The sequence below is a fragment of the Scardinius erythrophthalmus genome, assembly GCF_964197995.2.
Source record: "Scardinius erythrophthalmus genome assembly, chromosome: 12".
In the NCBI taxonomy this organism is placed as follows: domain Eukaryota; kingdom Metazoa; phylum Chordata; class Actinopteri; order Cypriniformes; family Leuciscidae; genus Scardinius; species Scardinius erythrophthalmus.
The window spans coordinates 36,603,343-36,626,663 of NC_138232.1; the positions used below are offsets into that span (position 1 = coordinate 36,603,343).

General features: G+C 36.4%; 3 protein-coding genes across 7 annotated transcripts in view; 2 read left to right on the forward strand and 1 right to left on the reverse strand.

The window, feature by feature from the left end:
- Positions 1-635: 635 nt before the first annotated feature.
- ube2g2 (ubiquitin-conjugating enzyme E2G 2) lies at positions 636-11,626 on the reverse strand. Of its 2 annotated transcripts, none has more exons than XM_081380731.1 (8): positions 11,532-11,626; positions 11,206-11,435; positions 10,356-10,573; positions 9,978-10,013; positions 9,813-9,858; positions 6,699-6,817; positions 3,574-3,714; positions 636-1,571 (listed from the first exon to the last, which is right to left on the reverse strand). In XM_081380731.1, the coding sequence occupies exons 3-8, from the start codon at positions 10,504-10,506 to the stop codon at positions 1,459-1,461; spliced, it is 606 nt and encodes a 201-aa protein (XP_081236857.1). In that variant the 5' UTR covers positions 10,507-10,573; positions 11,206-11,435; positions 11,532-11,626; the 3' UTR covers positions 636-1,458. The 2 variants fall into 2 exon arrangements, with proteins under 2 accessions (XP_081236857.1, XP_081236856.1); XM_081380730.1 differs by having other exon boundaries at positions 10,895-11,435.
- cep20 (centrosomal protein 20) lies at positions 10,542-21,082 on the forward strand. 2 transcript variants are annotated; one of them, XM_081380734.1, is made up of 8 exons: positions 10,542-10,960; positions 11,223-11,420; positions 15,811-15,895; positions 17,096-17,247; positions 17,369-17,423; positions 18,220-18,288; positions 20,233-20,312; positions 20,638-21,082. In XM_081380734.1, the coding sequence occupies exons 1-4, from the start codon at positions 10,933-10,935 to the stop codon at positions 17,223-17,225; spliced, it is 441 nt and encodes a 146-aa protein (XP_081236860.1). In that variant the 5' UTR covers positions 10,542-10,932; the 3' UTR covers positions 17,226-17,247; positions 17,369-17,423; positions 18,220-18,288; positions 20,233-20,312; positions 20,638-21,082. The 2 variants fall into 2 exon arrangements, with proteins under 2 accessions (XP_081236860.1, XP_081236859.1); XM_081380733.1 differs by having other exon boundaries at positions 17,369-18,288.
- The window catches only part of myh11a (myosin, heavy chain 11a, smooth muscle), a 32,676-nt gene continuing 29,992 nt past the window's right edge, over positions 20,638-23,321 (forward strand). For 2 of the 3 annotated variants that reach the window (XM_081380681.1, XM_081380679.1), the window contains exon 1: positions 21,780-21,908. The gene's annotated coding sequence lies outside the window, so the exon portion shown is untranslated. Of the gene's footprint in view, positions 21,909-23,321 lie in introns of all 3 variants that reach the window. The other variant, XM_081380680.1, reaches the window with a different exon arrangement.

Here is a 23,321-nt window from a genome sequence, read left to right on the forward strand (position 1 = left end):
TGAAGAAATTATTACTTCTATTCAGTAACAATCCATTAAATTGATTAAAATGTTACATATTTCAACAATCTCTTTTAAACTTTCTATTAATTAAAGAATCCTGAAAATATCATGTTTTCCACAAAACTATGGAGAACAGATGTTTTTAACATTAATAATATTAAGAAATGTTCCTCGAGGAGCAAGTCAGCATATTAGAATGATTTCTAAAGGATCATGTGACGCTGAAAATTCAGCTTTTCCATCACAGTAATAAGCATTAAAAACATTAAACGCTTTTGAATGGTAGTGTATTTTAAAGGAGTCTTTTGTATACAGCTGCCTATGATTTAGAGAGAAGACAACACAGGAAAAAGTGCATGTAGGAAATTCTCTGCATGGCAGGTAATGAGTTTTCTTAAACTGAACTTAAACTGTAACTAAATTACTACAGCATTTTCATCAGATTGGAAGTAAATTGGAAGCTTACCCCACTTTATCCTGCTGTTACATGACATGACTTAAGCTGCAAATGTTTCCCTACATATTTGACATATTGCCCTTTTTTCCCCATCTGTGCTGGAGCAACATCAGAAGTGTGCAGAAACCATTTTGGATTTTACACACGTAATAAAATAACAGAAGACGTTCACAAATCACAAACACTTATTGATTTTATTTGGCTATACAATCCTTGAGAACAGATGAAAGGCAAAATACCAAATAAAGAAATAAAACATTTCTTAATTGAAGTGATGATGGTGTAAATCAATCATTTTGGTCTGTCTTTCTGCTGAAGGCTGGACAATTCCAGCTTGCTGCTGCAGAATCTTAAAACCATCAATAAATGCAAAAAGTGAAATTTGACAAAAACACTGACTTATCTTTGCATTACCAAATTTCAACATTACATGTAATCAAATGTTTGTAATTAAAATATTTAGTAAATCTCCATCAATAGACATGATCTTTTCCCACATTCCTAAAAGATCAGTAATACAATCTGTTCATAAACAAATAAGTGGATGTGATAGTCACTGCGTCGTATGATTTCCTCACAATGCATTTTATTAGGAGGCATTAAAGCATGCATCAGCACACTGTCCTCAAACCAATGGTGATTCCACTGGTTATCTCATGGGTAAAGACATGTAACAGGCATGACAGACAAACCGGCAGCCCAAAATGGCTGTGAAAAACGTTTCAGAGACTGATGCTCGACTCTCTATTAAACACTGTCCGGTGAACGCATGACATTTTGCCTTATTCAACAAAAGCCATTTGTCTACACATCCACCCAATCACAGGAGAGGGGAAGACTGGGACGAGAGTATGAAAGCCTGGATGGGAATAAAGTGCTCACACTGGTGGAGGTAGGGGGCACACTACAACACTCACTCTTCTGCTGGGAGTTCGTATCCTCACAAACGTCAATCCTCACTGTCCGGGAGTGTGAGAGTGTGTCTGTGCACAGGAGAGTCAGAGACCCAGAGATTTGCGCACAATCTGCTTAGCTAGTCGATTGAACTGCTCTCTGTCCTCACGCCACATCTTAGAGGCGTCCACGTTTGCGCCGCTCTCATCATTGGGCTCTGTAGGAGCAAATAGATCATTATTTACAATTAATTAAGGATAGGCACTGATGAGATGTAAATTATAAAAGGTATTAAAACATTAAAAATCCATTATTTACATTGATGCATAAAAAAGTATATATATGCACAATACATATAATACAACACAACCTTTAAAACTTGCAGCGTTTATATATATATCTGATCTCACCATCATTGAGATATATCGTTGATCTCTCAGGAACCACTTTTAGTCCAGTTATTTTAAGCCAAAATGGGGGTCAACCTTGAACAAATTGCAACAGAAGCAAACTCAACTGATTTTGTATCCTCAATATGTCCTGAGTAAGTTAAAAAAAGCCCAGAAGAACCCATTTAGGCTACCCATGAGCATTAATACATAGAGGCAGGAAGAAATACTTTAGAAACCAGCCTTTATTAATTTTTAAGAGATGGGGTTTGGGGTTGGGTCCGTGGGACTGTTTCTGGGGGACAAGTCTGAGGGAAGAACAGGAGACAATGGTAAAGAGAATGCAGAAAACAAAAGGTAGGCAAAATAAAAAGTGAATCCCCAGAAACAGTCCCACGGACCCAGCCCCAAACCCCATCTCTACAATAATAATTAATAAAGGCTGGTTTCTAAAGTACTTCTTCCTGCCTCTATGTATTAATTCTCATGGGTAGCCTAAATGGGTTCCATTCAGACCTTAACATTAAGTATTTTACTCTTATGTGTCAACAAGATTCAACAAGACATTTTCACCTGCTATACCCAATGTTTAGATCTGTTGTGATATTTATGCAAATTAACACATAAGTAATTAGATTATGCACCGTTTGTCCATGTTAACAAAAAATTTAAAAAACTTGTAATACATTTTTTGTTTGTCTTGATGCAAGTAATCAACACAGTCATTTTCATGGTGATATCTAAAGGTTAAAATTTTCACCCTATTCACGTAAGAAAAAGAATGAATAGGCGTATGAATAGGCTATATTTGTAGCCTGACGTCGTCATACTCAGATTCTAGTCAGAATGTGAGTCTGAAACTGCTCCACTGGGCTGTGATTATGGGGCGTGTTTCTACCCAACCGGAAAGAAAATGCCTCTACACTCAATTGGATAGACCTACAACCAACAGAGCAAGTGACGTATGTTTTTCATTCATGTTTCCGATCGACAAATGCCTTGATCGCGGTCGATATCTTCTATAACAGACGCGATGGCGGAATCTACACATGATGTTTTATAAACAAAGTTCGGGAGGAGCACGTTCAAATAATCAATCCAATCAACTTGTTATCAAACAATTACCATGTCTACCCTATCAGCATGAGAGGAAGCATATATTAATTCGCTCTGTCAACTCACCTAACATTCCTTGACAGATTTCAGCATCCCTCCACTCACTCTTGGCCTGTTCTTTCACAGCCAGGAATAGGGGGGAGTACTTTGGGTTCGGGCCGAATACCGAGCCCGGAGCCTCTCCTCGGACAGCACGCCAAATATGCATTTATTCTATCTGACTTATTTGTAAGTGTGAACTCGTGAAATCTCAATTCTCCAGCGGCAGTCATCTTTGTTGTAAACGAATTCAACCCAAGCGCTCTTTGGTGACATGGATGATTACGTTACTGTTGATCATCTGTCCATCATCGTATAAAGCCCGCCCTGACAATTTGATTGGTCCGCACAACTTTTGTTCGGGCATAATAGCTCCTCAATGGATCAAGTCCAGACCGAACTTCCCGACCTAAAAAATTTGTGGGCGGGGCTAAGTTCGGCTGGCATCCAGGCTACTATATTTGGGTCTTTTTCGAAACTTTCCCCTAATGGGATTCTTCTGGGCTTTTTTTTTCTTACTCAGGACATATTGAGGATACAAAATCAGTTGAGTTTGCTTCTGTTGCAATTTGTTCAACCTTTTTTCATAAAATGACTAGACTATTTAAGGCAAGAAGGATCAAGACAACTCAATTGTGAAAAAGTTTCTTCATCATTAAGTGAATGGTGACTGACCAGCAAGCATGCTGACCACAGACAGCAGGATCTTCTCCACGCTCTGCACGGGACTCCACCTCTCAGCACTGCTCTCATAGCCCATGGGGTCATCACCGGGTGCATGCAGGATTGAGATACACACACGTCCATCTGGATAGACTACAAAAAACACACCACAACCAAGTTATGAAGTTCTGTTATGAGTTTTCTGTTGCCCTTTGTCCTCTAGACATCTTTGCTGTCTTCATTGCCGGTTGAATGAATACATTTGAATAAACTTTCGACTTGATTATATCAGCATTTTTGTCTGTGACTCTCTTTTGTGCAGCAGCTGAAACAAACTGACTCTAAATGGTGGATCAATTCACAGCATTTCATCCCACATAATGAACTACTCTCACAATTCATTATAAAAAGGTCATGAAAAGAGTTGAAATGGCAATTACGAACAGATGTCAGGGCCCTCAAAGGATCAAAAGAACATCGATTTCTGCTAAAATTGTCAAGCACACAAATAAAGTTGAGATTTTTAACCCCTGGATCAGGCCTGAATGAAGCCACCCCCGCACTGCACGGTATCAGCCACTCAACAGCACAGCTGATGTTATCTCCTCTTTCTCTCCACAGATGAGGACAGTGATCAGAATCTGAGCCGTCCAGCTCTGATAACCGCCTCCAGAGCCCCGGCTCCATCAGAGGACAGCAGGCTGGTCTGCTGCTATCTGTGGCCTGCAGGAAGACCTTTATCTGGGCCCACTTCCCTGTCCACACATCCACCAGCAGGACCAGAGGAAATGGCCTAATCTTATCAATCGGTCGTCTTCTTCGATTAATCTATCGATCATTTTCTGAATAATTAATTCCTCCTTTGGTTAATTTACCAATAAATAATAACCAATAATTTAGCAATAAATAATAACAGTAATTAATCTATGTATGAACTTTTACCTAATGATATTAATCATCACAAAAGATAGTGGAGGCCTAATTAGGAAAGGTGTTTACTATGGCTGTGTTCACAGACACTTTTTGGGATTTACATCAGCAATTGCCTGCAAGTGCAAAATCTGAAATGTTTAGTTCATTCAGGAGATTAAATTAGCTACTTGAATATGTTCATTCAGCTGATTAATCAAACGGCTGAAGTCACAACCACATTCTAACTAACTAACTAACTGAAGCTGTAATAGTGATAGTATCAAACATGGCAGTGTCAATTAAACCATGAACTTTTAAATAAATGAGCGCGTAATTAAATAAATGAGTCCAATCAAGGTGTGAGTTCATCCATTAGACATTTTAAATAACCAACAACAGCGTTTAATGCTTTGTAAGCGGTTGCAGAGCGGTTGTTTGAGCCGCGCGTCTCTCAGCCTCGCACCTACGGCAGCTCGTAAAAAAAACAGAGTGCTGTATGAACGCAGTCGTATTAAGCGCAAAATACGGGACTGACAACCATATTCTAGAGCTATGTTTAAATAGTCCAAATTATAGTCCAAATACTTGCGCTGCAGTCTCATAATTTTGAGGTAGAAAAGCCCCAGGATGTTTTCTTTTCAGATGCTCCTGGATAGAAGTTGTGTTGCTGTGGGTGAACTATCACGGCAGGCCATTTCAGTTTCACAGAGCGTGCAGAGCACCATTTTATTCAGTCTCTGTTTAAAAAATGTCCATACTTTAGATCAGGCTCGATATTTTTGTAATAACAGCTGATTTCCAGTATGCCCGGGAACCACCATCATTGGTGAACATAAACAGCGAGACGAATCGACGCATTGCACGCAAATCAACTCATTTACACGCAACGTTTCAGCCCTAGCCCTAACCATAAAGAAACTTTAGGACAGTCTACACTCTTCTATGTCTATGGACTGTAACTGCATTAAGTGTTTCTCAAACCTGCTCCTGGAGGCTCCCCAACACTGTAAATCCTAAAATGGATAGTTTTGACTGTTGAAGGGATAGTTCACCCAAAAATGTAATTACTTAGTCACCCTCAAGTTGTTGCAAACCTGATTGAGTTTCTTTCTTCTACTGAACAAAAAAGAAGATATTTTGAAGAATGTTGGTAACCAGACAGTTGACGGCCACCATTGACATTGAACTATCACGGCAGGCCATTTCTCAAACCTGCTCCTGGAGGCTCCCCAACACTGTAAATCCTAAAATGGATAGTTTTGACTGTTGAAGGGATAGTTCACCCAAAAATGTAATTACTTAGTCACCCTCAAGTTGTTGCAAACCTGATTGAGTTTCTTTCTTCTACTGAACAAAAAAGAAGATATTTTGAAGAATGTTGGTAACCAGACAGTTGACGGCCACCATTGACTTCCATTCAAGGAACACAAATACTATGGAAGTCAATGGATGTCGTCAACTGTCTGGTTACCAACATTCTTCAAAATACTTTGTTGTTCAATAGAAGAAAGAAACTCAAAAAGGTTTGGATTGGAACACCATAAGGACGAGTAAATGATTTTCATTTTTGGGTGAACTTAGACATCCCTAGCCTAAAAATTCAGTTTCAGCATCATTACTCCAGTCTTCAGTGTCACATGATCCTTCAGAAATCATTCTGATATTCTGATTTGAAATGAAAGTATTATTTTCTTAAAATAAAATCATACTGACCCCAAACTTTTAAACTTTTGAATGGTAGTATATATAATGTATAATATATTTTTTTTATAATTTCCATAATTTAAGTTTAAAGATTCAAGACTTTATTTTAGAATTTAGACACAGAACTTTAAAATTCTGTAATTTCCTTTTCTGTGTCACGTTATTTAATTTATATAATAACTTAAAGCGGTTAGAAATTATTTTAATTCAATGTGAAAATATAGTGAACCTGTGTGTTTTTAATACGTTAGATGTGAAACACGCTCCAGATTTAAATCAAGGCTAATGAAAACATTATGTTGTGAACATTGTATATCCACCAATTATTTTAATAATTAATTATATAACAATATTAAAAAAAAAATTCTAATGTGAATATTTTGTTATAAATAACTGTAACGTGAAACTTAATAGAATAGAAGCAATCTGACATTCATGAATATTTGAGTCACCAAACCCCACGTACACTGTCCAACACTGTCTGAGTGCTGAATGTGTAGTCCAGAATAAAGACCACTCACTGTTTGGATGGAACATGTCACAGGTGAACCTCATCTTGGGGGGGCTGAGGGGGTAGTCTGAGGGGAAACTAAGGATGGCCGGGAACACACCGCCCTCAAAACATGTGTCCTCTGGTCCCCTAAAATAAGAAAACAAGAAAAGATTTTAGAAAGTGCTGCAATATATCCAGACAAGCAGGACCGCCATTTATTCATTTTTATCATTTAATGCTTTGTTATAAAAGCTCAGCGTTGCAACAGAGCTAATAAAGAAACAATGAACTGAAGCATTCCAGTAGTGACCCCTCGACCCCCCTAAGCAGCAGCTATAATGTCTGGATAAGCTATTACTGTATTGCCTGCAAATCCCTAGCATTCAGTAGTTTAATTAGACATTTTAAAGCACATTTACACAGATTTACACAGGCAACTTTTCAGAATGATTCACTCTGAAATTCATTTTTCAGAATATAATAAAAATCATTAACATCAGGAGTTAGATCGTCTCTCAAAAACAAAAAAAAAGACAACGCAAATGAATAATCCAGTCTAACGGCATCTTACGGTTGAGGACAAACAACATTCCAAATGTATTCCAAATATTTATTTGCGAGAATCACTTAAAATATGAGGCAAGTGAAACCATTTACAATCTTCCGCATAAAATACATATACTTAAAGGGGGGGTGCATGCATACTGAGTTTTTTACACTGGTAAAGAGTTGGATTCCCATGCTAAACATGGACAAAGTTTCAAAAACTAAGTTGTACGTTTGAAGGAGTATTTTTGTTCCAAAAATACTCCTTCCGGTTTGTCACAAGTTTCGGAAAGTTTTTTTCGAGTATGGCTCTGTCTTACATAAGATAGAGCGGAATTTCCTTATATGGGTCCTAAGGGCACTTCTCCGGTAAGATCGCGGGCGCGCGCGCACTCGTAGACCAGAGCAAGAGAGTGAAAGCAGTTCGCCATCAAAGCGCCCTGCCCGGCTTTTGGGAAGTCAATGTCACCAAAGAAGTGTGTTTTTGGTTGCCAGGGCAAGACAACCCTGCACAGATTCCCAAAGAACCCAGCGTTAAGGAACCCGTGGATGGAGTTTGTTTTCCTGAGCATAAACGGAGTTGTGTAAGACTGTTGTTCCCTGCATTTCGACGATGATTGTTTTATAAACAAAGCCCAGATCGACGGATTTGCAGATAAGCATTTGTCTAATGCTTAAGGATCGAGCAGTCACAATGATAAAGGTTCGCGGTCGTGCGTTGGAACGGTGAGTAAAACTGTTGAACAAATGTCTCTGTGTGTTGTCACTAGCTCGGCGCGTTAGCACAGCTAAGCTTCACCCACACGGCCCGCCCCCAGCCGCTCGTTTTTTTTTTTCGGAAAGACTCGGTACAGCCTATCTTTCTTTTATAAATATAATAAAACAAAAGTCTTTTTGGAGATATGAAGGATGCAATATTACTCTATAGGTACTCAAGATTAACAGGAGATTGAGTGAAAATTAGCATTTCACCCCCCCTTTAAACATGAAAAATAAACCTATAAAAAAAACTTCACAATCATAAAATCACACAACTTCATAAATCTGAATGATCTACTGACAGCATTGGCAGAACTTCATAGAATCATTCTCAAAGGCCCATTTAACATGCAAATCTCTTTCTGTTTACTTATCCAGCTGTCTATCAAATACTGTTTCTATGGGCAGATATTGATCGGTAATCATGATGAGGAGCGCATCAAACGAACACAGTTCCGTATCTGTGGAACAGCTGTCGGGGAGTTGCTAGGGACAGTGTTCCTTATTATGCTTGGCAATTAGTTTCACTTAAAAACTTATCAGTCAAAACCACTGATCTAACCACCAGTTTGGTTTACCGGAGGACACATTGTTTGGCCTTATCCAAAATCTAAATCAGTTATCATCACTTTTTCCATGTGTTATGATTCTGCGAATAACTTGTCTCGTGCTTAATCTACAAACGGACATAAACGACACCTTCAGCTGCTGAGGACAGGTGTGCTATTACTTTTCTTAATAATAGGACATTTTTATCAGTTCATTATAAGCAGGTATGTCGTCTGCTGCTTTAAATGCTTGAGCTCAGGATGGATTCTGATTGGATTGGCTCTGTGGCAATATCGTTATAGCTGTGGTCTATTGTTTTGGGAGCATTCATAATAATTAAGAAAAATTTAACAATTTATTTTTATCATATATTTTTATTTTCTTTAACATTTTATTGTCTGTGTTTTGTCAGTACACTGCAAACTAAATGGATTAATAAGAATAAAAAAAAGATTTACTATACTGAACGAGCGAAATCAAGCTATGGTGGGTCACACTAGACATGGCAGAGAAAATCTGTTTGAATAGAGAGCCTAAGTCCCTCTCCTCCGCTTCCGGCTCATGGGACCTTATTTCGAAAAAAATATGTATGGTAGTCAATGGCGAGAGACAACTTATCTTTTTATTCTGTCTGAACTGTGCCCTCAATTACACATATGATGTTTGTCAATTTAAAAGATAATTATGAAAGTCAAGAAAGTCGCAGTTTGTCATAAAACAGAAGAGTAACATTTAGTTTTATGTGAAAATCGCTCAATGAACAACATCTCTCGTCTCGCACTATTTACGTCACCAACATGCATCGTATGTGTACAGTCTGGTACAAAACACTCAGGCATGACGGCGTAACGTTACGATTATAACGTAAGACTGTAGAAAAAATGACAGATGTTAGCTTCAGTAAAGTTAGCTTCATCATTGAGAGAAAAGGTATGACGTCACATGTGCGCCTTTTGGGTTTGTAGTCTTTGTAATTATGTATTTTCACAGTCTTATATTACATCAGTTTTACATCAAACTGTGACTTTCTTGACTTTAAAATGTATCTTTTAAATTGACAAACATCATATGTGTAATTCAGGGCACAATTCAAACGAGATCAAAATATTTGTTGTCTCTCGCCATTGACTACCATACAATATTTTTCCAAAATAAGGTCCCATGGTGGTCCACCGGAAGGGGAGGGCTCTCTATTGAAACATCAAGAAACATTTTCTCACCCACACTGAGCAAATCAACCAAAAATAAATCAATAATAATAGTGAAAACAAAACAAAATAATACTTACATAATCAGAGCCTCCCACTCAAAGAAATTCTCCTCATTTACAGGCCCTGTAGGGATGAAATGAGTCTCAATCAATATTCTTATAATATAGATAAATCATTAGATAAGTTACTCTACAGTAAAACCAGGTTAATGGAGCAGTTTATGTAACTGCCCTATTTCATACCTGCCACAATCCCCTCTGGAGGGTTGAGAGTTAGTTCTGAAGAAAAAAAAGATCAATTAGCTGTATTCATGTAAATATGCTGAACAGTAAATAGCCTACATGTAATAAAAATCATCATCATCACAGTTTATTTCAGTGACAACACTAGACTAAAGAAAATAGTTTCGGTTTGTTCAGTGCGACTTCTGTTGCCTTATATCCTATTAATAATTCATACTGTCATCATATGTCAGCGAAGTTCTGGAAGTAACGTTATCTGTGTCTGCTTGAGGGGACAACCGCAGCCAAACTGTTGCTACCAAAACAGTGTAAAATCCACAAGTCACAAGAACTAGCATTGCGCTGCCTTTTAAATGTAATTGCCAATAAGTGACTTACGTTTGTATTCGGCCATGAGTCTTTTTAAAGCTGTTCCAGCCATTTTACAGCCTGGTCTAGAAATAAGTTGTTTTGGCACGAAGGGTGACGACAACTGACACGATGAAAAGGCTTGTCCTTCCGGGACAAAAGCGAGCAAAGAGTTTCGCATGCGAAAGATTTGCCACTCCACCTTCACTTCCGCATGACGTCAGGTGGCTGTCCACGTCATCTTTCCACTGACATAACAGATCAAATTTGACTTTAGGTTGGAAAAAAGGACAAAATGAACACCCTGAAACTCTCTTAATTACTTGCAATATATGTTGATTAACCTCATAGAGTTTATTTATGTATCTCCTTCGACGATGTGATGCTTGGATTAATGGTGTTTGTGTTAAACAATGATAATGCTTTTTTTGTTGCTTAAAGAGGCATACTAAAGGTTAAAAATCGACTTTATTTTTAGAAATGTGTTATTTGATTTTATTTAATGTCCCTGGCCAGAGTGGAATGGCTAAGTATTGGTCCAACTGTGTACGTAGTGAGCGCAAACTGACCTCTAGCGGAAGCGTCTGAGAAGTGCAGAAGGGTTTCAATGGCAACCATCACAGAGTTGAAAAGCGGTGAGCTGATACTCAAAAATTGCAATAATGCCTCATATAATGGTGGTTATGATTATTTTGACAGTTTTTTATGTCAAGTCTACCGTCGTCACGTTTCATATTAATGTTGTTATATGTTTTCCAAAGCACCACATTTCTCCACAGTTGTTGTGTAACGTTAGGTTAAGTTAGCCCAGCTGAGTGCAGTTTCTCTCTCTCTCTGTTTCTCACATTAATAATCTACTGCTGTCTCTCTCTGTTCTCACATGAATCGTCTCTATAGCCTTAAAGGAGACGCTGGAGGCCCGTGGGGTGCTCGGGCAGCTGAAGGCGAGGATCCGGGCGGAGGTGTTCAGCGCGCTGGATGACCAGAACACGCCGCGCCCGCCGCTGTCGCACGAGAACCTGCTGATCAATGAACTGATCCGAGAATACCTGGAGTTCAACAAGTATAGACACACTGCATCAGTGCTGACCGCAGGTGAGCAGATGAGCCCTGCAGGAAGACCATGTGCACGGTCACTCATTATACACATATCAAAGGGTTAACTTTGTTCACCCAAAAATAAAAAATATCCCATAATTTACTCACCCTCAAGCCATCCTAGGTGTATATGACTTTGTTCTTTCAGCCAAACAGGATCGGAGTTATATCAAAAATATCCTGGCTCTTCCAAGCTTTGTAATGGGAGTGACTAGTAGGCTACATGAGTTTTTGAACCCTGAAAAAAGTGTATACATCCATCATAAAAGTAATCCATACGGCTCCAGGGGGTTAATTAAGCCATTCTGAAGCAAATCGAAGCGATGCGTTTTTCTAAGAAAAATATCCATATTTATAACTTTATCAATTATAATCACTGGCTTCCCGTAATGGCCATACGCGAGTCTAGTTCTGGCAGAAGAGTGACCTCTGACCTGACGCATGATATTCGAAGTCTCCTAAGCTTATGCTACTCCAACATCCAACATCATGCGTCAGGTCAGAGGTCACTCTTCCGCCATAACTCGACTCCTGTACAGCCATTACCTGGAAACTAGTGATTATAGTTCATAAAGTGATAAATATGGATGTTTTTCTTACAAAAACTCATCGCTTAACCACCTGGAGCCAAATGGATTACTTTTATGATGGATGGATGCGCTTTTTTGGGATTCAAAATCTCATGTACTATTCATTCCCATTATAAAGCTGGGAAGAGCCAGGATATTTTTTTTATATTTCTCTGATTGTGTTTGGCAAGAAGAAAGTCATATACACCTGGGATGGCTTGAGGGTGAGTAAATTATGGGATCATTTTAATTTTTTGTGTGAACTAACCCTTTAAAGGTGGTATCAGTGATTTCAGGCCCAAAAATAAATTATCACATTCATCTAATCTTTCCTAACGATCCGCTAGCTGCCCGCCCCATAGGCATGCCGTCAAAAAAACGCGTCTCTGTAGGCAGCCTAGGCTCTGAGATCTGCACACAAAAACAAATGGTTTAGCCAAACACTCAAAACCAAAACAAATAGTGTTCCAACCAATCACCGACAGGGGTGGGTGTTGTAAGGTTTTGAGCCAGCTTTTTTTCAGCTCTGACTTCGCGTGCAGCCGTGCACGAGCACAAAACCTCACAACACCCTCCCCCTGTCGGTGATTGGTTGGAACACTATTTGTTTTGGTTTTGAGTGTTTGGCTAAACCATTTGTTTTTGTGTGCAGATCTCAGAGCCTAGGCTGCCTACAGAGACGCGTTTTTTTGACGGCATGCTTATGGGGCGGGCAGCTAGCGGATCGTTAGGAAAGATTAGATGAATGTGATAAAAATATTTTTGGGCCTGAAATCACTGATACCAGGGGGCTGTTCCATAAACCAAGATTAGAGTATAAGCCAGGCTTATTTCGGTTAGTCAGGCTTATTTTTGGTAGATTCGGTTTCATAAATCAAACTTAAAAAAGTTCAAACTCAGTTACCCCGGCAACTTATGCTGGGAAACTAGCCTGGTCCAGGGCAGGCTAACTGTCAGGCTAAGCCTCAGTTGTTACACAGATCCTCTAACACTGACCAATAGGAACACAATGATATTACCACTGACACTCTCTCATACCATTATTGGACTTTATTAACCACTATTAGTCCAAAAATAAATACACAGTATACAGAAAATCAACTTAAATAAGGCTACAATGATAAATTAGTCAATATAGACCTATATATATATATATAGATAGATAGATAGGCCTAAATACTATATATATATATATATATATATATATATATATATATATATATATATATATATATATATATATATATATATATACAGTGCTATGCATAAGTTTAGGCACCCATGCTAAAGTTGACTAAAAAGAGGAATAAAAAATCATCTTTTGGAAATTGAACTTAATGCCTTAATTTAAAAAATTAGGAAAAATCCAACCTTTAAGGACACCAATTTTCTTTGTGAATGAATAATGTATCGTAAATAAATAAATGTTCTTCCTTAAAATACAGGGTGCATAAGTTTGGACACCCCTATGTTAAATTCCCATAGAGGCAGGCAGATTTTTATTTTTAAGTATTTAAAAAAAATTTTTTTTAGGATATTATGCATCCTGATAAAGCAATGCAAATCAAACTAGCTATTAGGCTAACTGAAATAAAACCATGCCAATCTCAAGGTATGGTGAAGGCTATGTGATGATGTGGGGCTATTTTAATTCCAGAGGCCAAGGGAACTTTATCAGGATGCATAGTATCCTAAAAAAAATTTTTTTTTAAATACTTAAAAATAAAAATCTGCCTGCCTCTATGGGAATTTAACATAGGGGTGTCCAAACTTATGCACCCTGTATTTTAAGGAAGAACATTTATTTATTTACGATACATTATTCATTCACAAAGAAAATTGGTGTTCTTAAAGGTTGGATTTTTCCTAATTTTTTAAATTAAGGCATTAAGTTCAATTTCCAAAAGATGGTTTTTTATTCCTCTTTTTAGTCAACTTTAGCATGGGTGCCTAAACTTATGCATAGCACTGTATATATATATACTACAGGTTTTCTTTTTTTACTGGCTGAATGTTTTGTGCCCAAGATTTAATTAGATTGTTTTAAAGATTTATGAATACATTTCTCTCTGGTTTTGTTTGGCAGCTGTAGTACATGTTTATGATTAGAAGAACATTAGAACACAATCTAAAAAAAGCTTTGTAAAGCATAAGTTAAAATCACAAAATTAAAAATAAATAATTACAAAAGCAAATTTTAAATTTTAAATTTTAACTGGTAAGATGAATCTGAGCTTAGTAATTGACAGTATATTAGCCTACATTTGATTTACCCCATTACAATAGTCCCTTTACAGTTATTGCTATCATAAAAATATACACACAGGTTTAAAATTCTAAATAAGGCACATCTAATGTCCAAATAACAAATATTTTAGTGTATATATATATATATATATATATATATATATATATATATATATATATATATATATATATATATATATATGTACTTTATTATGTCTTTCAATTCAAACACATTTAACACAATTATACAAATTTACAGTTCCTTTAAAGACATCATATTTTCCCCCAATAAATATTCCTTATTTTTCCTTCTACTTTTTTTCTTTTGTGATAATACCCACCAACACATAGCCTAAAAACACACATGAATAGAAAAATAACCAAAAAGTTCATAGACACTTTTACATATGATTTAAGGGGGATAAGACAAAAAACAATAAATAAATAGTAATAAAAATTTAACATTAACATATTTATATCAAACTCTTATAATGACACATAATTCCTAATAGTTATTCAAGTAATATTATTTGAATATAAAATATGCAATATTAAATAAGTAAAATAAATAAAAGAACAAATTACTAGAAATAAAAGGGAGGGAGTGTTATATAAAAATGTAGTTAATAATATATATTCCTTTATTTTATGGAATATTCTTTGATTTTAGAGTTGCACATATCTTTTCAAAATGTATACATTTGCTCTTAATTTAATGTTATCCTCTCCATAATGTACTTTAGAAACTAAATCTACTCATTTAAAACTGGGGATTCTTGCTTTCCAAAAAAATATTGCATTAAAAGCTGTAATTCTCAGCATTCTAAATAAGTATACATCATCTTTATTAAGTAGCATAGGTCCTATACCCAAAACTATATTTTGTATATTTATATAGGCATTTAGTTTCTTAAAATAAACTTCCCTGAATTATAGGCTACTTCACTGAAGTACTTCTGTTTGCTTGAAGTTCAGTGCAACTTATCCAACATCCTAAAGATAAATTATTATAATTAGAAGATATTTCTAGTGTTATAAAATATCGCATATTAATTTTCCGAATTTTCCGATTTTAAGAATTATTGCGCTCCTATTTGGCGCGCATGCGCGCAGCAGCGCTCGTTCAATATGAAAATTAGCAGCAAAATGGATACATTTGCATGGCTTTCGAACATTTACAGATGGAGAATATAACTGTAAAATGTAAGTTTTGAACTGAGGGGGGGAAAAAACATGTCACAAACGCATAAAACAGCACAAAATATGTACGCTGTTTGATGGTGGATCGATTTGATCCACGATCGACCTCTAGGGCTGCTTAAGAAACGCGTGCACACGCAATTATCTAGACTAGATAAACCTGGATCAAATTAGTGAGATTGCGTGAGCTTCAATTACCTTTTATGGAACCACTTTAGCCCCAACTCATTTGTTAGGCTCATTCAAGTCCGGTTTTGGAGTTTAATCCCCGCTTTTCTAAGCGTCTTTTATGGAACAACCCTCAGCTTTAATATAAAATGCATTATAAAAACAAACCTTTGAAGTTTGATTTGTTTAAAATGATGTGTCAGAATCAGGTCAGCCTGAAGTTCCCTTGGACCGTCAGTTCATGGCCAATGAGCTCAATGTCGCAGAAGATTCAAGTGCCAAAGCAGTGTAAGTATGATTGTGAAAAATAAGTAAAACTTTATTCATAGAGCACTTTTTAAATTAGCATTTACAAAGTGAATTACAGTGTACTGTACAGGCCTCCACAATAAGGAGGCCCAGGGTCAGTGTGATGGACTGTTACTTTACCTATTGTAGTGCATTCAGATACAAAATACAAAATAAAAACATGCTATCAAAACAATTCAAGAAGTAAGTAAACCGAATAGAATAAAACAATTACATGGGAAGTGATTAAAATGTGACTTGACACTTTCAGCCATGTTTTAAATACGACCAGCAGGGAATGTTGGCGCAACACCATGAAGACATTTAAAAATGTAATAAGAGGGTTGTTGTAATCAGTTCTGCGAGACACAAGCAGAGTGTGATGTGATTTAAGCGCTGGATGTGATTCTTGTCTAGTACGAGGAAGCTTTCTTGTTGCTGCATTCGGAACTCATTATAAGTGTTTGATAGAGATTTTTGGTAAGTCAGCCAAAACACTACTCCAGTAGTCAAGTCTAGATGTAACTAACACATGAATGAGTTTCTTGCTCAGACCAACATATATGGTGTTACTCGAATACTCACTCTTACCACCAGAAACACTTTATCTAAACTTGTATTCATTGCATATTTAATAAATAGACCACCCCAAAATAAGACTTTGAACTTTTTTCTTCTGTGAAACCTGAAAGTAGACATTTTGGAAGAATGTCCATGCTGCTCTTTTCCGCACAATTAAAAGTGAAAGATTTCACCCAAAAATTACTCGCCCTCACTTCGTTCCAAACCCATAAGTCTTTAAATGAATAAAAGCATAAATTCAATCTGTTCATCATATAAAACGATCGAGTCTCTTCAGAAAATTTGGAACAAACCTCTTAATTCATATGAATTAGTTTTACAATCTCTTTATGAACTTTTTGAAGCATCAAAGTGGTAGTTACGTGGACTGTCAATGTAGGGACAGAAATTCCTCATATTTAATTTAAAATATCTTTATTAGTGTTTTAAAGATGAACGAAATTAGGCTTACGTGTTTGGAACGACGTGAGGGTGAGTAATTGATGACAAGTTTTTAATGTTTGGGTGAACTTTCCCTTGAATGGTCACCAGGGGCTTCAAGCTCTAAAAACTACATTTTCATTTTTGGGTGAACCATTCCTTTATGCTTTTTGTATCGCTCTTTCTTGCTGTTTTTAGGCCATTGATGTATGGATTGCTCCATCATTTCCTCAGCAGTAAAGAAGAGCACAAAGGAAAACTCTTCCTAAAAGGCTCGGCAACAGTGCGTTCACAAGACCCACATGGCCATCTCAATGCAGAGTCATAACCCTGGGTTATGAGATAAGAGGGTAAGAGAGGGCTTGAGTTTGACTTTGCTTGTACATATTGTTTTGTGTAAATGTAATTTTTAGTTTCATAAGTCTGAAAAGCTTTCATCCCATTCAGCTGCTTTTTTTATTGTTTTTCCAGCTCTGCAGTCATCAAGAACCAACATACAAGAGGACGTCATGTGATCACAGATATAGTGAGGGCACAGTTTCCATTAAAGAGGCCAAAATATTCTGTCACTTTGGTTTTAGATACTGAATATATCGACATTTAATTTTTAATGTTGTTTTTTTATATTCATACCGTAGTATTAGTTTTTCAGTTTAGGTTCTTAAGAAAAATACAGTCCGTTACAAAAAAGTCATATTCCTCATGAATTAAATGTAAATAGTCTTGAGATCTCTGATTTTGAATTTGATGTGTATGTTTGTATCCTTTTCTTTTAAATTCTGCACATGCAATATTAAATTTACATTTGCAGTAAAATAACAGCCTTATTTTTAGTACACATATTTGTTACTAATTTTAGCTACATTTGCTATGACAATTATGCACATTTTGGTCATTTCTTCTGCAGCCTGGGTTGAAAATGTTAGCTTATCTTAAGATAAGTGCTTTGAGTGCTCATCTTAAATGGCAGTACATTAAAGAACTGTCAAAACAAGCCCAGATTGTGAGATAGCCTCATGAGTCTTTCTGGTAAAGCCCCAGGTCCTTGAACTTTGAACATTCTTTCTTTTGATTGGTTTTCATCCTTCACTCTCTTTTTTGCCAAAGCCAACATATCTAGAAATGACATTTGAACTACAGCTTCTTGTTTAAGCTACTCTCTTTTCGAACCTTTGACTGTCTAATGAATTGTCACCAGAAAGTACTTGTACTTCAAAAGAAACAAAATAATCTCATTCTTTAATTTGAGTGCTTCTATTGAGAAACTTTTAAGACTCTCAGTTGTGTTGTGCTATGTTTGGTTTTCTTTCACCTCAAAACAGCACAGCTCACAAACATTGTAAACATCATCTGTTGCCAAGTTCTTCAAGTTTACACTTATTCCTTAAAAGGTAAGTCACTTTATACTCACTCAATACTTCACTTGATAGCTTTTTGCACTGATTGTTAGATTTGCGCAGATAAGGGGTAATAAAGCAGTTTGTTGGAAGCTTGATGAAATTTTCCCAGTGCATTGTCCCAGTACATTTTCTTTCTGTAAAAGGTTATCATCAACAGATAGATCATGTGAAATATTTAGAATAAATACGAGCAGCCAAATCAGCCAAATATTTGCTTGCTCTCCCGCTGTTAACTGCATTCCAACATGGACAAATATATCCAAACATGCATGACTATCTAAAATGGTGTTTACATCAACATACTCAGGATTTCTTTGGGAAATGACCATGTATATATAGAGGTTGTAGATAACACATATTTGTTCTTTATTTAAAAGAAGTTGGGTTTACTGGTAAGTAGTCGGGTTTAACTTTTTAATTCACTATATGTAATTTCCTGAATTAGTGTCTTTGGGTTCACACCTTGTAAGATTTTGTCTAGGGTGTTGACATTCTATTTTACTAATGTAGGCAAATCTAAATGCTCCAGTTACTGGGAACGGCTTCACTCCAAGTGAGTTTTTGGATGAGTCTCAGGAGACGAACAACATGTGCCTCACTTAGCTTTAATCTAGCACATATTTCCCGTTCCCTCCTCTCCTTTAGACACACTGTCAGGACAAATTCCTGATATAGTGTTCTTCCACTAAGGGTACAGCTAAATAGGAAATCAGCATAGGCTTTGAAGCCGAAGCAGGTATAAGTCTGCATATTGTAATTTCTTTCCTACATTTTATTGGTTTTCACTTATTAAAAATAAGGAATTGTTTAGCAAAACTATAAATTCGGTAAGCATTTACTATACCCCCATGAGTCATGACTTTCTTTTTGAAAGGGAAGTTTAGCAAAATATTGTTGCTGCACTCCCAATTGTACAATACAGTACAATGAAAAAATAGACCTTACAAGTTCTCCATAAGACTTGTGCACTGTATTTCATGTCTTTCAAAGATCTTTGTGAGCATTGTTATTCACTAATAATCTTCCCTTCTGCCTCTAGTTTTCCAATCTCTTTTGTGTTCAAGAATATTCAAATACAGCGCACTCAAGACCAATCATTGTTTCTTCATAATCACCAAATCTAAAAAATGAGCATATTTGAAAGCTTTGATGAAAATATTTTCAGTATGGCTTCATAACGCTTGGAATATAGTGCACAGTTAGTCACACAGACTATTTTGTCATTTTTTGCCTTTTACTTTCACTCTATGGAAAAGAGCAGCTTGGACATATCTCAAAATATCTCATTTTAATATCTGAGGTTAAATGATACTATAATTTGCTTTGGTTTTTTTAATAAATAAAAAGTTCATAATGCACACTGTAAAAACATCCTTATTTACATAAAATATATGCATATGTGATGTCAGACAAGGACTTTGATGTCACAAGGGACTGGGAAAATCTTTTTACCTTTTTCACTGTGAATATTATAAGTCCGTTTTTATTTGCAAAAAAACAGAAATGTTATTGTATTTTTCAGCAAAAAAACATTTACAGATTTCACTGTATATATAAAATAACTTACCAATTAACAGATTTTTACAGTAGTTTTAGTGACTATGTCATATCATGTGTTTTGTGAACACATGCTCAAACAAGTTATTTGGGTTGCACTTTATTTTACAGTACACAGAAAGTACTGGTTAATATAAGGTAACTACATTAGTTAAGTTATAGGTTTAGGGGTAGGTTCAGGGTTAGTACCTAATTATTACCCAGCTATAATAAGTGCAACGGAACAGCAATGTGAAATAAAATTGCAACTGGTATTTTATATGTACTGTGTTCATTATTTAGTGTCTCTGACTACACAAACTAACTGCATGATTCTCCACAGAACAAATAACAAACTATTTAAATAACATCTATATGTTCCTGTTTCTGCATGCGCAGGTGCAATACCTCACATTCCTTAATTGGTATTAGTCTTTGCCGGAATGAGAGTCTGCAGCTACCCCTGAAGTTTATTGTTGGTGAGTAAACAGTCAAAAGACATCCCAGTGAAAGCCTATTTGTCTTAACAATGACACTGCTGTTGCACCATATTTAGTCACTCAATTCAAGTCTTTCGGTGTTCCCTTCTAAACACAGAATACAGTCGAGATTCTAGGCAGACCCCATTGTCCTTATATGGCACAACACAGACCTAGTAGAGTTGTGCATCTCCCTCTCTCACTTTCATTATACCCCCCCTTCTCCATCTGTCTCCATGACACTCTCTCTACCTCCCTTCCTTCCCTTCGCTCATCCAGGAGAGCTTGATGCTGACCAGTGACAGAGGCGCTTCTTTCTCTGCAGGCTTTGTTTCTCCTCCATCTCTCTTTTGGACCGCAGCAAGGCCTCGGAGCATACCAGCCATGGTCCTGTTCCCTGAAACATCACAGATGTGATTTACTGGACGCAATAGGAGGTTGTCCTTATATAGGAACTTCCATTAGATAGCAAGAAGCCTGTTGTGGGAATGGAGGGGACGGAATGTGATGTGCGTAGCGATAAGGGTCCCAAAAAGGATCTCAGGGGATTCGCCTCGTCCAGATGTGGCGTATAGCATGTAGTCTAGCCTGGGGAATCTCTGCTTTCTTGTTTCACTCCTTCTGTTACTTTCCTCTATTCTATTTTAGTTATTCCTTGACAGCTCCTCACTTTCATTGAATGGAAGAAGAGAGCAGTTTGAAGATACTGCAAAACATCTTCTGTGTTTCATACAAGAAAGTCATATGGTTTTGGAATAAGATTGGCATACAAAAAATAATGACAGAATAAAAAAAATAAAAAAAATCTTTTAAATCTTTAATTTTTCAATACTACTGATTCTGCCACAAATGTTTGTGTACTGCAACTAAATTAACATTAAAATCCATCATATAATATGACTAGGCTATAGTATAAAATCCATCATATTTTTAAAATATAAACAAAGAATTGGATAATTCTAATCAATTTAAACATTATGTGAAAATCAGTTAAATAATTATTTCAAAAATGTCAACTGTCCTTCCATTGCCTCATTTCAACCACAAGCAACTTTGTCAACTTTGGCGTGTCAAATGTGCGCAATTTTATTCCAAAAATAACATTCATTACCATCATAGAATGATATTAATATATTAAGTAATTTAAGATGTGTGTGAAAGTGATTTAGCCTACAGCAAATTAATTCAAGGCGTTTCTGCCTAAGCAAAAATGTGAGTGGATCATCAGACCGTGCACTAGGCTAATACATTCCTGTTAACTTTCATTTCTCTCTTTTCATCATTACTGCCTTCTGAAAAAGTAGCACTTACTCTAATGGGACTTCTGTTACATTCAAGTGTTTCACATTGTGTTGAAAAAGGACATTTAAATGGATGCGACCGAAAAGACTATCGTTCACCTGAAATGTCAAAACGCACTGACCAATAACAGCGCGGATCGATTGTGAGGCCCCGCCCACTCCATCCGCATCTCCGTTTAAATGATGTTCTCATGGTTTTCTGTCTAATTTGGACTGTTCGTCTTTGGAGTACCTCACTGTCGCAGGACTCTCCAAACCCTAACTTTCCAAATCGCGGCATTTCTTCATCAGCCTTGTGAGTATGCAGCGATATTACTCATACTTTATTATATATTTCATTGTACTCTTTTAGTTGTGAATGCATTGCTAACAGAGGGTTTCAAAAAGGCTATGTAAATCATCTGACTGAATGCCAGTAGGCTAAGTTGATACAGTGTCAAGTGTGCGAAAAAATTGCTGTGTGAGAAAAACAGTATTATTTCACTGAATCTCGAAACTGTCAACATTTAATTACTTTGAAAGATGTGTTTGACAGTTGTTCATTCAGATATTTTATGCCACCATTAAACTGATATTTTACTCAAAATTAAAATTGTCAACATTTACTCACCCTCATATTATTCTAAACTTGACTGTATGACTAATTTGTTTTCATTGAAACATATAAATACATGAATGTCAGGATGTTAGTTCCTGACAGCCTCAGTCACCATTCACTTTCATTGCATCTGTTTTCCATACAATGAAAGTGAATGGTGACTGTCATTCTGCCAAACATCATCTGTGCTCTACTTAAGACAGAACTTCTAGTGGGTCTGAAACAGTATGAAGATGAGTAAATGATGACAGAATCGTATTTTATTGCACAAAAAGTGTTTCAACAACTCGTGCATCTCTGACTTTCTATTCAAAACATCATCATAAAGTATCTTGTGAGCTTTTAAGTGAGAAAGCATGTCTATCCATCCATTCTTTAATGCATAAGTTTGACTTCAGCTGAGTCTGTCATAGGAAATGGTTGAAAAAAGTGGGTAGAATGAGAGAAGCAGTGAGCTTGACAAACCAAAGAGTTTCCTGTTCTCCAAATATGGTTGTCAAATGTAGCTTTCTGCTGAAGGTTGTGGTGAACAGCAGACAGAGTCAACTGACTGTCCTCTCGTTTCCCATTGACGTTATGACATGCATAGACAGCAGCTAACCATAGACAATAGTGTGATGAAGTCTACGAAGAAGAATTGTGATCTTGTAACAAAGTGCAGGGGAAGTAGTCATTGACGGTGTCATCATTTATCCATTAATGTCTTGATCAGTAACATAAACATTCTTAAGAGGCATTCTTAAAGAGTAATTTAAAGAGATAATCACCTAAACATTATTACCATATAGAATAAAAGATAATTACTCCGGCATGTCTTTCAAAAAAAATGCTCGGTTATTTTCATGTTTGGGTCAAATATAGACAAACCCAACCGTTGGTTTAAATGAACCTAGGTTTAAACTGTTTTGTCCATTATGGACCCAAACATTGAAACAACCCAGCATTTTTTATTTTTTATTTTTTTTAGAGTGGATAGTTTTCTTTCTTTTATGGAAATTTTAAAGAATAATTTGTTCACTTTTCTCAATAACATTAAAGTAACTGAGCTGTAAATGGATACAAAAGCATATGTATCATACATGATGTGACCCATACAACTCATGCAGTGAA

Bases quoted from the DNA above. Each gene is read 5' to 3' on its own strand.
- ube2g2 (XM_081380731.1), bottom strand. From the start codon at position 10,506: ATGCGAAACTCTTTGCTCGCTTTTGTCCCGGAAGGACAAGCCTTTTCA. The intron at 9,859-9,977 runs GTATGAAATAGG...TCATCCCTACAG, and splicing joins TCCAGAGGGGATTGTGGCAG to GGCCTGTAAATGAGGAGAAT. The intron at 6,818-9,812 runs GTAAGTATTATT...TTCTTATTTTAG, and splicing joins GAGTGGGAGGCTCTGATTAT to GGGACCAGAGGACACATGTT.
- cep20 (XM_081380733.1), top strand. From the start codon at position 10,933: ATGGCAACCATCACAGAGTTGAAAAGCG. The intron at 11,421-15,810 runs GTGAGCAGATGA...ATGATGTGTCAG, and splicing joins TGCATCAGTGCTGACCGCAG to AATCAGGTCAGCCTGAAGTT. The intron at 15,896-17,095 runs GTAAGTATGATT...TGCTGTTTTTAG, and splicing joins GATTCAAGTGCCAAAGCAGT to GCCATTGATGTATGGATTGC.